Source organism: Adiantum capillus-veneris, chromosome 21, assembly GCF_014529385.1.
Source record: "Adiantum capillus-veneris isolate H3 chromosome 21, ASM1452938v2, whole genome shotgun sequence".
Taxonomy (NCBI): Eukaryota; Viridiplantae; Streptophyta; class Polypodiopsida; order Polypodiales; family Pteridaceae; genus Adiantum; species Adiantum capillus-veneris.
Window position 1 is genome coordinate 136,292,605 of NC_140951.1, and position 15,188 is coordinate 136,307,792.

At 39.3% G+C, this 15,188-nt stretch overlaps 1 protein-coding gene across 1 annotated transcript; it reads right to left on the reverse strand.

The window, feature by feature from the left end:
- Nucleotides 1-12,980: 12,980 nt before the first annotated feature.
- Nucleotides 12,981-13,543, reverse strand: LOC147431789 (uncharacterized). Its single transcript, XM_086493718.1, has 2 exons — nucleotides 13,409-13,543; nucleotides 12,981-13,133 (listed from the first exon to the last, which is right to left on the reverse strand). The coding sequence occupies exons 1-2, from the start codon at nucleotides 13,541-13,543 to the stop codon at nucleotides 12,981-12,983; spliced, it is 288 nt and encodes a 95-aa protein (XP_086349844.1).
- Between the last annotated feature and the right edge of the window lie 1,645 nt (nucleotides 13,544-15,188).

Consider the following 15,188-nt stretch of genomic DNA (forward strand, 5'->3'; position numbering starts at 1 on the left):
ACAGTAGCCTATGTAGTCAACACCCTGAATTCGACAATCACCTTGCTACGAGATGTCCCCGAGGTGGCGTGTCAGATGCTAGTAAAGATAGCCCGGATGATCATCACCTCCATCCAGGTGTTCAAAGACACTGAAGGCGACGATCATCCGTGGAATCTATTCTTGGAAGGGCATAGAGGGATCTGCTGGAATCTCCAAGATTCACCGCCACGATATATTTTGATGGCAATGTACTCAAGGCTGATGTACCTGCCTTCACATTACTTGCAGACGTTTGAAGAGGCCTTCGTCACTGGTTTCTTCGAAATCGACTCAAGGATCTTCCATCCTATGGAGAAGGACCTCAAGGCACGGTACATAGCATACCAGCACACTTTAAGTGAAAATCCTTTTAGACAGCATCAGGAAGCCCTGGAAGTTGTCCTTCGAACACGTAGCTTTTCAGCACACTAACTTCCTTGGAGCCCCATCAATGACCAAAGCTCTGAACATGCATGAGGGCGTGCAAGGATAAGGAAGGGGGGAGTGTTTGGCGATCGTCGTGACAAAGCTATGGTTTCCAGAGAAGAAGTCACATTTTAGTGGGAAACCCTTGTAAAATTCTTTTGTAAAGAGAGCATCTCTAAGCTGAGAACTTGTAAAAGAATTTATGATTAGTTTTTTCTGGGAGCAATTGTATATTAGAGAGCCAGTTAGAAGTTTTGGAGCTTTTGGCCAGATAAGCCATTTGTAACTATAAAGGTCAATTTTGTAAGTTTGAACATTATCTTTTATGATAAGCTGAAGAAGACAGCGTACGTTTGAGAGTTTCTTCTTGCTCCAACTTGTAATCTTCGCTACTGTGGCTACGGTAATCCGAATTCAGATTCGTTTATTGCATTGTGTTCCTCTTACTTTGCTCTTCCATTCAAGTGTAATCATTCAAGATTTGGCGTAAGTGTTCAACTACGAGTTTGTGGCCATAAATCGTTGTTTTGAGTATTTATATGCATATTTTATGTTGTTTTGACCCTAGGAGAGGCTTCAAAGACCCTAAAATGACCCTTTAGGATCATCTGTTTGCTGTTTTTACTGACTTTGGGATGAATGATTGCGATCTTTGAACCTCTCCAAAATGTTGTGACAGTGATAGGATATGCTCCTAATAGTCCCCTGTAGCTCCCCTTCATGTTTCGTGCGATTCCGAGATGATTTGCATGGTAAACGGGCGTGACGACTATAGAGATGTGTAGAAGGACATATGCAAATTGCTTGGCTTTAGTGCGTATGATTTGATTGCAGAGTTAGTAGTTGCAACTCATTGAGTTCGCTTCATTAGGAATGACACCCTAGTGAGTTTCCATGCCTCATCCTAGTCGCTTCCCTTGTATTGATATTTTATGTTGATGTATGAGAGCTATGCTATGGACGTCCGTTGCGGCGACCCGCAAACAGTTTGTTACTGTCACTACTCTAGTTTACAATGTACCACATAGCCATCCAAATGCTTCATGTGCTCCTAGTCTTTGGCCATAGAAAAAGGTGCCTCGGACAGTTCGGGTGATTAGGCGCACTGAGCCTCGTATACAAATGACATGTTTTGGTGTTCTCCTCGAAGAGAAAGTATGTTGTGATAGGTTCATAAACAACAATTTAGATACTGTGAAAAATGGTGTTTTTGCCCCTTGGTTTTGGGGAAGGAGAAAATATCCCTCTGTGGGTGCCAAACCAGAAGGTATTATTGAGGGGTTTGTATGGTTTTGCAATGATAGTAACACTCATGCATGGAATATTGATGGGACGATTAGTGGACCTCCTGGCCCCTCCTGGCCCGGCCCCGGGGATCTGGGTTGTGGAAGAGGGAACGTGTCTGCTTCCATGGGAGGTTGAGATGTTGCACAAAAATAGATTTGTGCTTCAGGGCGAAAATATGAGAGCACAACAGAACCTTCGTCCTGGTGGGCAATGTGGAACACAGTTGAGTTATTTTAGTGCTAGATTTAGAGATGAAATCATGTAAGGTGGAGGACAAAATCAACCAAAGACTTCAATGACAGGATAGCAGTGGGCCGAAGCATGGAAGCCCATCTAGTGAGAGAGGCTATATTGGTACCAAATGCATCTCATGTTTTTCATGTTAGCACTCCAGGCTCAGTTCAAAAGGGGGTTACTTATGCGGTAACCATTGCAGACTTTCCTAAATGTACTTGTGAGGATTTCCAAAAAAGAGACAGTAGGCGTCTCACATATGTGCCATGCAAACACAAGTACTTTGTGTATTTTTGAGTCCTTGGTTTGGATTCTGTAGCTCATGAGTTTGTGCATCAGGCAGCACTGACAAAAGTAGAGTTGTTCCAGGGATTGTGTGGGGCTAGAGTGCCAGCATAGCATCAGCTTCTTGAGCTAAGGTTTGCAGTCCTCTATGGATTGGCAATTCTTTTGGATTCCTTGCGAGGATGAGCGCCTATTATACTTGCATCGTTTTGATAGCTTGTGTTATTTGATCCATTTGGAGTTTATATTGTTGCAACGATCACCTTCTAAGGATTGACCTTTTTGTTGGACTAGGTGCACTTGACATTATGGTAGGGCTTTATGCAAAAGATATTTTTTGTGTTATAATTCTCCTTACTTTTGCTCAAAAAAATGCCACACTCAGTTTTATTCGCTCGGTGTATGATTTTCTCCTTTTTTTAAGAGCCATCTTTTAGGTGCAATCGAACAAAAATTGCTCAAAATTTTTGTTATCCCTTGTAGACCCCTTTAAAACCTTCAAAGCACATTGAATTCTTTTTAAAAAGTACATGGATATGTATACAATGAGAATCTATGCATATACTATTTTTAGAAAAAAATAAAAAACTTTTTTTAGGCTTCAAAAACATGTATGTTGTTAAATTTAAAAGCCAGTTTTGTGGCTTCTTACTATTTTTAGAAAACTAATTTTTTTATTTTGTACTTTTTTGGGATAAACGGTATACTAGACTTTTCCTCTATGTCATAGGACCTCAATGATATCCTATGATCAGGCTTTCTTGAAAAATAGACAATCTTAGAGCCAATTTTATAGGATGAGGTGCCAAGCCACTATTATGGCTAAAGCCACTCAAGTGGCTCAAACACAAACCTATTGTTAAGAATATCCCAATAGTGGATTTTAGATGTACCAAACCCATGTAAAAATTGTTTAGAATAGCTAAACGTTAAGTAAAGGATGCACTTTTCCATCCATACCTTACTTAAAGTGTCTTGATGGTGGATTGGAAATCTCCTTGCTCCTTTCAAGAAACTTTTTAGATTGGAAAAATGGCGGATCTAAGATGCACCCATATTTACACAATGTTCTTTGAATGGAAAAGTACTAGTTTATTGAGTGCACCAACCATTCTTCCACAACTTGTTTGGAATGTTTGGTTTAAGATGCTACCACCTTCTAGACTTGTTTAGAATGGCCAAATGGTAGTTCTAAGTTTCACTCATTTGTCTTTTGGTTACTTAGAAGCACCAAGTTATGGGTATAAATTTCACCACCCATTCTAATAGCTATTTAGAATGGCCAAGTAGTGAACCTCATATGGACATTTCCTTAAAAACGTGTTTCAAATCGTGAACTCATGGTATATGAAGCATCTTGCCTTCCAAAACTTGTTAAGAATGGCCAGCTGGTGGATCTAGGATACACAAAATCTTTTAGAATAGATTGTTTAGAATGGATTTCTCCACTAGTATGGATATGTTTCCTTGACCTATCTTTATACCACAACAAGTGGAATCTTCATTGGTTCTACACACACAACCAGTACAAAAAATTTCATTGTCAAGTACCATGTGTACTTTTTCCCCAGATTCAAAGTCCATCCTAAAAATGAGAGAAGGTTAGAACATTTGAAGCTTAAAACCACAATAAACATATTAAAGTGGACTATCAGCTAGACAAGTGATGGAGATTGACACCAAATAATCCATGATACTTTACGTTGAACAAGTGGTGGATATTGAGATTAAATAATCCATGATACTTGTGGTTGAGCATATAATGAAGCTTGAGAGCAATGAATCATTGACACTAGGGATGATATATTGAAGATAAGATAGAAGCTTGTGGTCATGCAATGTGTCTATCTCTATTTTTATGCTTCAATGGAGCCTATCTTGGACAAGTGGTGGAACTAGTGACTCTCTACACTTGAATGGGACATAGCTTGGACAAGTGGAGAACCTTATGGATATATATGCTTCAATAGAGCATAGATCTGGTAAGTGATAGATCTTATAGTTCCCTATGTTTGAATGGAGTATAGATTGGTCAATTGGTGGACCTTATGGTTATATATGCTTCAATACACCATAGATTGAACAAGTGGTGCACCTTGTGAATCACTATAGTCAAGTGTAGCTTAGGTTGGATAAGTAGTGGACCCTGGGGCTATATATGCTTCAATAGAGCATAGTTTGGACAAGTGGTAAACCTTATGGTCCTCTATGATTGAATGGATCATAGCTTGGACACATGGTGGAACTTATGGCTCTATATGTTTCAATAGAACTTAGATCGCATTAGGAAAAATTTGAACTCACAAAGGGGCCTTATAAGGAGTTTGACTTCCTCTCTTACGTCCAAAACGGGCGTGCAATAAATTTTTTACAAATCAGCTCTAAACTTGGTGGAGATTTGGCAGTTAGAATCTACTCTTCAAGCTCTTTCTATTGATATATAGCACGCCATGAGATTCCTCATATTTTGAAAGATTCTATTTTTTATTCTCTAGATTCTAGATGGAGCTGTCACATCATAAGAGAATCAAAAATTGACTCTTTCAAAATATGAAGAATCTCATGGCATGCTATATATCAATAGAAAGAGCTTGAAGAGTAGATTCTAACTTTCAAATATCCGCCAAGTTGAGACTTGATTTGCAAAAATTTACCGCACTCCCGTTTTGGACATGATAGAGGAAGTCAAACTCCTTATAAGGCCCCTTTGTGAGTCCAAATTTTCCCTAATGGTGGACGTTGTGTCTCTCTATGATTGAATAGAGTAGAGCTTTGACGAGTGGTGGAACTCATGAATCTCTATTCTTGAGTAAATTATAGATTGGACAAGTGGTGGTGACTATATGGTTCTCTATGCTTGAATGGATCATAGCTTGGAAAAGTGATAGACCTACTTGAATGGTCCTCTATGATCGAATGGAGCAAAGCTTGGACAAGTGGTAGAAATTATGGTTCTTTATGCTTCAGTAGAGCCTAGATTTAGTGGTGGACCTTGTGGCTCTCTATGCTAGACTGACACTTTGCTTGGACATGTGGTGAACCTCGTGGCTACCGATTGTGGAATGGAGCATAGCTTGAACAAGTGTTGGATTTAATGGCTCTCTATGCTTCAATAGAGCATAAATTGGAGAAGTGGTGGACCTTATGGTCCTCTATGCTTTAATGGAGTATAGCTTAGACAAGTGGTGGACCTTATGAATCTCTGTCTTTCAATAGAGTAGAGATTGGACACGTGGTGAACCTTGTATCTTTTATTCTTGAATGGGTTAGTTCCTTGAAAAAGTGGTGGATCTTATGGCTCTATACCCTTCAATAAATCATAGACTAGAAAGGTGATTAACCTTGTGTTTTTCTATGCTTGAATCGATCTTATCTTGGGCAAATGGTGGGTCTTGTTGCTCTCTATGCTTTAATGGAGCATAGATTGGACAAGTGGTGGACCTCATGGTTCTATATGATTGAAAAGAGCATAGAATGGGACCTTATGGTACTCAATTCTTGAATGGAATATAGCTTGGACAAGTGGTGAACCTTATGGCTCTCTATGTTTCAATATGGCATATATTATACAAGTGGTGGATCTTATGGTCCTTTATAACTCAATAGATCTTGGCTTGGACAAGTCGAATGGAAAGGTAGTGAATCTAGGATGAGTTTTTTTCTCTTAAACCACCATGTTTAGAATGGTCTTGTGATAGATCTTGGATGCACCAACCCTTCCTTAATTTGTTTCAAAAGGGAAAGTACTAAATACACGATGCACTGTTCCTTCTCACACCTTGCTCAAAGTGGCTTCGTAGTGGATTAAGAATTCCCTTAATCTTCAACAAGAACTTAAACTTAAAATCTCCAAGTGATGCATCTAAGAAACAATTTGTGTTCTATAACTTTTTAGAATGGAAAAGCGGTAGATCTAAAATGCAAAAAATCTTCAATAAGTTGCTTAAAATGGTCACTTATTCTAGATCAAGGATGTGATAAGTGGTGAAAAATGTTTGTGGTGGATTTAGAATACACTCAATCTGACAAAATCCATTAAAGTTGGCCAACTGGTGGACCTTGGATGGATGGACACTTCAACAAATATGATTGAATCTTTTATTGAGCTAGTATCTACTCTTCCATGATTTCTAGATTGGCCAAGTGGTGGATCTAAGATGAGTCCTACTCTTCCACAACTTGTTTTGATTCAATATATAGGATGCACACCACCATTCAAAACATCATTAGAACGGCTTTGATTTTATTTAGGATGCATCCTTCATTGCGCAAACTATATATAATGAGTAGATGGTGGATTTAGGATGCAATTCCCCTTTCGTACTATGTTTAGAATGACCAAGTGGTGGATCTAGGATGCTCCAAACTTTCTTAAATATTTTTTGAAAAATCTAAGCACTAAATAGAGGATGATGAGCTTTCCCTTCCAAAACTTGATTAAGGTGGCATGATTGTGGATTGCGCATTTTCTTTCTTTCCACCAAGAACTTGTCTAGATTGGCCATGTGGTGAATCAAAGATGCACCCATCTTTTCAAAACCTATTTAATAGTATTGATTGAATGGATAGTGTTACAAATGTCTAGGATCTACTAAGGTTATAGCCTTAGTCTTTTTCAAGTATGTGAGTAACAAAATTAAAATACTTAGATTTTGGATAGATTTACCCTCTAAGTATTTTTTTTCTTGCATAATAGACATGGAGCAGTAATTTTTTGAGAAAAATTTATGATTATGTGGATGTCAATAATCATGTCAAAATATCTTGCTTGTTAATACGTTATCCTCTAGGAGGCTATTGTGTGATCTTTCATTGTTTTTTGTTTAGATCCAAGGATTGAGGGTGTGATAGATAAGGAATGCTTCAATCCAGTAGTAAATAATGAGAGCCTTCCACATGTATCCACAAAGGTTTCACTTGAAGTATTGAATCCAATTACTGATACTCAAATGCAAATACCTGAGGCCTCTTTGCTGCATCTTTCATTGAAGGAAGTCATGGGTGAATTCTTCTTTGACTGAACACCTAAATACATGTTTCCCTTCTCATTGGCATTTAGCTCGACATTGCCACTCGTCATCAAGGCCCTACTCATCAAGATAACGCTTACCCTTTTGAGCCATTGACCTTTAACAATTTGGCACTCATCAAGATTCATAACAAATATCAATTTGCCATCACACTCTTCCTGTGTCAAGCCATAAAATATTATCATTGACTCTTGGAGCTTCAATAAGTCAACATACACATTGTTGAACTCATTTTAGTGGAAGGATTTATTGTCTTCTAATGGCATGGCATCCTCCATATACTCAAATCTGCCCAGCAAGCTTGCAACAACATTATTGACACACTTTTTTGCAATACTGACACTGTAAGGTGTTGGAAAAAACCTAAACAAACCTTTTGTTTGATGATCGAGTGTGACACTTCTACACAACTCTTCATAGGTCTTGAAAGTTATTCCTGCACTATCACACACATCCATCATCTCTTGGGGCGACACAATGCTCTTTAGCTAATTGAAATACTTCTGTTGCAAAATATTAGCAATGCCATCATTGGATGGATCATCCATAAGCTCAACCAACTCCTTTGGCTTAATGATATGCTACAGTAGAGCGCGTCCTCTCATTTGAGCATTGGAATTGATTCCCATCATCATTCAAGCCAAGTTCCTGCATATTAAATAAACGTTACACCAACCTGCAAAAAATGTAGGAAATCAGAAGCTTGCATCCGTATTCTTACCCAATTTGACAGGTACGTTTCTTTCGAGCTCCACCGCTTGAGGATAGCAAGGATGTTGCTTGTCTCTTGCACTTACGAATGTGGTAGCCCAGGGAAACATGTGTAAGATGATCGATTTGTTGATGCATATTTCATGAAGTGTGTTGCAGTTGAACATAATTGTCATATCGGTGCTCCTGCACTTATTTTTGTTGTTGTACTTTTTGATTGAGATTCGCCATCTCATCGCTGAGTTGGTTCGTCTTATTGTTGGCTTCCTCTCTAACTTGCTCTAGATCTTTCACGGACTTCTCTTGCAATGATTAATAGGCAACAAAGAGATGTTTACTTGATTCCCTTTCATTGATAGAAGTTGAATACAGTCTCCAAAGCAGTAGCCGAACAGTTCGTCTCTTCCATCTCCAAAAACGTAGAAGGTCAATCGCGTTTGAGAAAATCCACTAGTTTTAGCTTTTTTACGCTTTTAGGTGCTTTTTTGCAAAAAGCTGGGTCAAATCGTTGACCTACGTGTTCAGAGGAGCTATGGTTCAATTTTTTAAAAATCTGCTTTTTGCACGCTATTTTTAGCTTTTCATGTTTTTTAGTGTTTTTCTGTGAAAAGCGAGTCCGCTTTCTTATTGTAGTGGACAAGGGGAGCCGCAGTTCAATTTTAGAAAATTTTATTTCTTTTTTCTTTTTACGCTATTTTTAGCTTTTTGGAATTTTTGAAAAGCAATGTGCTTTTTAGGCTTGTTTTCCCTAGTACTTATCTTGTTGTGGTCTCTAGACAAGTTTGGTTGAGTTTGATTAAGATTTGTCCAAGTTATCAACTGTTTAGTATCCGTAGACTCTGATTCCAAGAATTTGGTTTAAGTCTCAATTTTGTGATCAAAATTTTACCAAATTTGATTTGTGGAGTCTACTTGATTTGTTTGACCCTGTGGTATACTCAATTGTGCAAAATTTCTCAATTCTGGAGCAAAAGTAAATAATCGCGACTATATACTACAGTTTGTTTTAAAAAGATTTTTTTTCTCAAAAGTAAATAATCATGATTATTTACTTTTGGCAATCAACTGAGCATGTACACTTGTTTAACACATCAATATAATCCTTTGAGTCAAGTTAAAACTTAGTTTGAACAAGATTTACCAAGTCAGTTCTCGACATTCAATACACATTTCAGTTTTTATCAAGATTTGGTCTATTTTGTGATCCAAACTCTATCAGCCTTCACAAAAGATGTTTGCAATCATGCTTAGGGTCTATGCTATCTATCTTGATCAGTTTTGAGCCAAAAGTTAATAATCGTGATTATTAACTTTTGACCTAAAATGATAACTTTTCTCAACTTTTTCCTTGAATAGTCGTTTTATGATCTCTTTTGAGCCTATGAATCAAGTTAAAACTTAATTTGGACAAGATTGATCAAGTCAGACTCAATTTCTCTACAATCAGTACAAATTTCAGTTTCTGTCAAGTTTTTGGTTTGTTTTGTGATCCAAACTCTATGAGCCTTCACAAAAGATATTTGCAATCATGCTTAGAGTCTATGGTATCAACCTTGGTCAGATTTGAGCCAAAAGTTAATAATCACGATTATTAACTTTTGACCTAAAATGACAAGATTTTTAACCTTTTTTCCTAAACCGTCTTTTTATGATCTCTTTTGAGCCTACGAATCAAGTTAGAACTTAATTTGGACAAGATTCATAAATCCAGACTCAATTTCTCGACAATTAGTACAGATTTCAGTTTTTGTCAAGTTTTTGGTCTGTTTTGTGATCCAAACTCTATGAGCCTTCACAAAAGATGTTTGCAATCATGCTTAGAGTCTATGGTATCAACCTTGGTCAGATTTGAGCCAAAAGTTAATAATCACGATTATTAACTTTTGACCTAAAATGACAAGATTTTTAACCTTTTTTCCTAAACCGTCTTTTTATGATCTCTTTTGAGCCGAGTGTTACCAAACGACGAGCGAACATTCTCGAGCAAAGAAAAAGCCGAGCGACTTTGTCATAAGCATTGAGACTTGTTATTGGTAGCAACAGAGAAAAAGATCATAGATTGAGAGCACACACAATAAGGAGCGAGACATGAAGGGTGAGAGATACCAAAATATGAACCATTATAATTTGCGTAAGCACATGCAATTGTTTCCTCTAAAGCCAAAATAAAGTAATATTTGACACCACAACAATTTCAATTTCCATTAGTATATGTTGACATCTCCTCTAATATCATAAACCTCGTTGTGTTTCAACATTAGCTAGTGGACAACTTTCATGCAATGGGAAATTTTAAAAAGGCATCCACCAATTAAGCTACAGACATGTCAAGTTAGGAATATTAATTTAACGAACAACATTCACATACAACACTAGATATCTATGTAGCCTCCAACAAGCTAAAATATATCAAGTAGGCCAAGGAACATTATATCATAGATAGATTCAAAGCATCATCGGTCATCGTATAATCTAATTGCATGTCCCCTTCACCTTCTACATGTGAAGATGTGAAAGCCTTCTCTTCAAAATATATTGTCAAGTGGACAAATGGGTAAAGATAGGATATACTATGGGTACCCAATGCTTTGCCAAAATTTATTTTTACTATTATTCTATTCATTGAACCTAGATACTAAATAGATGTCTAAGTTTTGAAAACATGATGCACATTATCTCTTGAAATCAACAAGAATTGAGTTCAAACTAGAAGCCAATCAATTTCTTTTTTAAGATAAGCATAAAATAATGTTATACAAATATATACCCACCTTTGAGTGCCATACCTAGGTTGAATGAATAGTCTTGAGCACCATGCTTATTATCATCTTTGGTTATTACTTATGGTGAAGTCCTCTATTTGGAAATGACATGTTCTAGCCTCATATTTCATCTCCTCAAAGTCCTCTTTTTGAAAATGACATGTTCTAGCCTCATATTTCATCTCCTCAAAGTTGAAGGATAGAATAAACTCAAGGGATAACACAACATATTTCACAAACTCGGGAAGTCTTATATCAAGTTGGAGGCTCGTGATTGGAGCTGGCTCTCACCTATATTCTCTAGAGTAGTATCTCTCTTTGAAGAAAACTAGAAATTAAAAAATATGTCTACCTTCTTTTCATGTCGCATCCTATATATCAATATTGCAGGCACAACTTATGTTTTATGAGTTTTTGCTCCCCATGCCGTGAAAGTATGCCCTTCCATAGGGAAGTGTAAATGCTACTTTTGAGTGCCTCTCTTTTGAAAGTGTAGTGGTCATTCAAATCATTACACTTCTTCTTTCATATTGCAATGAACTGATTGGGAATCAGTTTGTGTATTTAGTGTGTGAAAGGAAGCAAGTTTGACTTTTAAAGACATAATACAAAACATAAAATTGTTTTAAAAAATGAGCGATGCTAACATTTCTAAATAAAAAAGTATAGTGTAGGATTCATAAACTTAGGGTGTTTACATACCTTAGTGCCTGCCAATCCCATCATTTTTCTTAGGTAAAGTGCATTACGTGTCTGTTAGACTTCAAGTATTACAAAATAGGGCCTCATTGCAGTGACTTACTGGTAACCTATTGGATAGTTTGTTTGGTTGATAGGAGGCCGGTCCCATATTCAAGTGTTTTGACTCTCAAAGCTATGGAATCCCTTTTTTTGAGGAATTAGAGGATTCCATGAGTAGCCAAATTGACAGACGGCTTGGTGCATTCGCGATGGTGGAACCCTGTATAGAAGTGTGTAAAGTACCTAATACATCTTGCGAAAAGAGCTTAAAGCTTCCTCACTATATAATCATGAGAGGAAATTTAAATTAAGTTGACTATACATACGGGTAGAAATTTGTACCAGCATGGATGATTAAGTAGTGCAAATTGGGGATAAAACGCAAGCTCTCTCTCTCTCTCTCTCTCTCTCTCTCTCTCTCTCTCTCTCTCACAGTAGTGATCGAATAACACCAAACAACTGAATGAAAGTGCAACGTGTTCAAGACTCCAATACAATTTTGTTTTTACTCATTTTTTTATATAATCAAATTCATAAAAAGATGTTGACCGAGCTACCTTATGACATCTAACTGCAGGCGCGGATGGCTACATGCAATTGTTGAGGGGGACTAAAGCACTAAACCTGCGCTACCTCATGACAGATGCATGTACGCTACCTACCTTCAACGAGGATGCCCCTCTTACACATTACTCATGACACATACCAATGTCCAACACGAGGAGCCGACATGCTTATACATTACCTGCCAGCTCGATGACTCTAATACCCTCACCCCTCGGCCTGCCCTGCTACATATATAATTTGACACGCCTGGTAGCATGTTGTTTGTGGTCCTCGGAGCTCCCTTGGATATCTATAAGCTCATTGCGAGCTGGATCTATACCAGCTTCAGGATGATGCACTTCTCCCAGCCAATCATGATGGCACCTCACTCAATATGGATGGCGTTGTATCCCCAGCAATATGCTGCTATGGCTGGAGCTCGTCCGACACATCCTGGCTTTGCAAACGTCCAAGATGAGGGTGCACGTTGCACCCTCAAGAACGAAGCCAGGCTCCCTGCCCCACTTCAGCAGATGGACCCTCTCCGTGGTGCACGCACTCAGGCAATTCTATTGTCGAAGATTCTAGCCTTGCAGAAGAGAGAAATGCAAGTATCCCACCCGCATTTGCCTTCACTACCTCAACAACCAGGCTTATAACACCAACTCCTTGAAGCGTTTATGGTTACTTCAGCTGCATCGTCTCTCTCTGTCTGCAAGTAACATAATCTCTCTCTCTCTCTCTCTCTCTCTCTCTCTCTCCCTTGCGCGCGCGCGCATGCGTGCTCATTAGTTTCGTGTTCACAGAGCAGCTCCAAATCCCCCAACGAAAACATCAAACAAGCATTATCAGCCCGAAGGTTCATGTTGAAGAGCCACGTCGCGAGGCACAAGCGTAAACATATAATCAGCATCCCTGGCCCCCGCAAGCCACAGCGTCATGCACCTTCGTCAATGACATCCATTAATGCTGGCACCTTGCATTCTATGCTATCATGCAAGAGCAGGCAACAGCTCGTACGATCTCCAGGTTCCCAGACGGGGCGGATCCTTGCACGAGCAGCAGCTCGTGATGCAAACTCTAGTTGCTCCTTGGACAACGATCAAATAGAGAAGATCAGCAAAGTCTACCTCACTTGCAGATCAGCAAAGCGTTTCGGAACACCATATTTCTAAGCTAGAACTACCTCAGGACACCTGCCTGTAGGCATCCGCGCCGGCGCGGATGGCTACATGCAGTTGAGGGGGAGGTAGACTAAAGCAGAAAGCAGCAATTCCTTGCCACTTGCATCCAAGTTGCTCGCACTAAAGCAGAAAGCCACAATTCCTTACCACTTTCATCCAAGCTAGAACTACCTCAGGACACCTGCTTGTAGGCATCCGCGCTGGCGTGGATGGCTACATGCAGTTGAGGGGGAGGTAGACTAAAGCAGAAAGCCGCAATTCCTTGCCACTTGCATCCAAGCTGCTCGCTCACTTGCATAACTCTTGCCCAATACATACCAAGTTGTCAAAGCTCATGGACAGCTGACACGGTGTAGAAAAAGATGTTGCCGAGCCGGCTAATGACACCTGTCTGTAGTCGGCGCAGATAGCTACTTGCAGACTAATTATGAAGAAACCCACAATCCTATGCCGAGCTACCTCATGGTACCTGCCTGTAGGCATCCGCGCCGGTGCGGGTGGCTATATGCAGTTGAGAGGGAGGGAGACTTATATCAAAAGCCGGAATTCTATGCCGCTGAGTCTTATAATTATTACCAAACTCAATAATACTGGTAGGTTCGTTATTCAACAGACAGAGAATGGATCCTTCTTTTGCAAATTGAAAGACTTTCACATTTTGATTGGTTTTCAAAAGTTTGACATGCATAGGGATTGAACTCGAGTGCATAACCCATCGTTTCTAGTCCGATTAGGCTACCAACTCGGGAAATCATGGACGTTGATAGCAAAACCTGCATTGCATATATAGAAAAGGAAAGCTTGGTCATCATCTCCTCCACCTGGTGTGCCTGACGCAATGCACATAGCTGTCCTGCTATCGACGAACACTCCTGCCTCCCCTACACACTCATAGCCTCAAGCACCACTTGCCCCTTGACTTCTCCATCCGCCTGCCTCCCTTGCACGCTCAACCACCAACTAATCCTCACTTTTTGCCTTTCCTCTTTGAAAAAAAATGAGTATCTCCTCAAAATTCCCGCTATTTCGACATTTTTCACAATCGAGGGCACATACTGGTAGGTTCGTTATTTAACAGACAGAGAATTTGCAGAGATCCTTCTTTCGCATATTGAAAGGCTATCACATTTCGATTGGTTTTCAAAAGTTTGACATGCATAGGGATCAAACTCGAGTACATAACCGATCGTTTTGTTTCTGATTAGGCTACCCACTCGGGTAATCATGGATGCTGATAGCAAAACCTGCATTGCATATATTAAAAAGGAAGGCTTGGTCATCGTCTCCTCCACTTGGGTCTCACTGGTGCAATGCGCATAGCTGTCCTGCTATCGACAAACACTCCTGCCTCCCCTACACGCTCAAAGACTCAGGCACCACTAGCCTTCTCCATCCGCCTGCCTCCCTTGCACGCTCAGCCGACAACTGACCCTCACCTTTTGCCTTTTCTCTTTAGAAAAAAGTGAGTATCCCCTTAAGATTCCCACTATTTCGACATTTTTCACAATCGAGGGCACATACTATTACCAAACTCAATAATACCAGCAAGTTACAAGTTGTCAAAGCTTGTGACAGCTGACACGGTGTAAAAAAGATACCTCAATCATCAATGAAGGCGTGTTGCCTTGTGTTGAACTTTTCATGACCTGCAACCCAAGATCCACGCTTTCTCATGTATAAGGGCAATTTTGCACGCCCCGGTAGCGGGGGTAAAGGTGAGGTAGGCTAATCTAGACAACAATCTGGCAACTTGCAATTTTGGACCCATGGATGAAAATTACTAAATAGCTAGGCCTCTCTTAAGGGAGTTACCTTTTGCTCCTACTATGGGAAGGGATTTTTTATTTTTTTTAAAAAATCTACTAAGCCATATAACTTTGACTTCAAATCGGAAGTACATTTATAGGCTTATCAATATGCCTTATAAAGATTTGTACTACTTGCTCCTAAAACCTTGCATT

Excerpts from the sequence above, each read along its gene's own strand:
- LOC147431789 (XM_086493718.1), bottom strand. The coding sequence starts at position 13,543 with ATGTATTGGGCAAGAGTTATGCAAGTGAGCGAGCAGCTTGGATGCAAG. Across the intron at positions 13,134-13,408 it reads GCGCGGATGCCTACAAGCAG|GAGCAACTAGAGTTTGCATC; the intron begins GTGTCCTGAGGT and ends TCGTTGTCCAAG.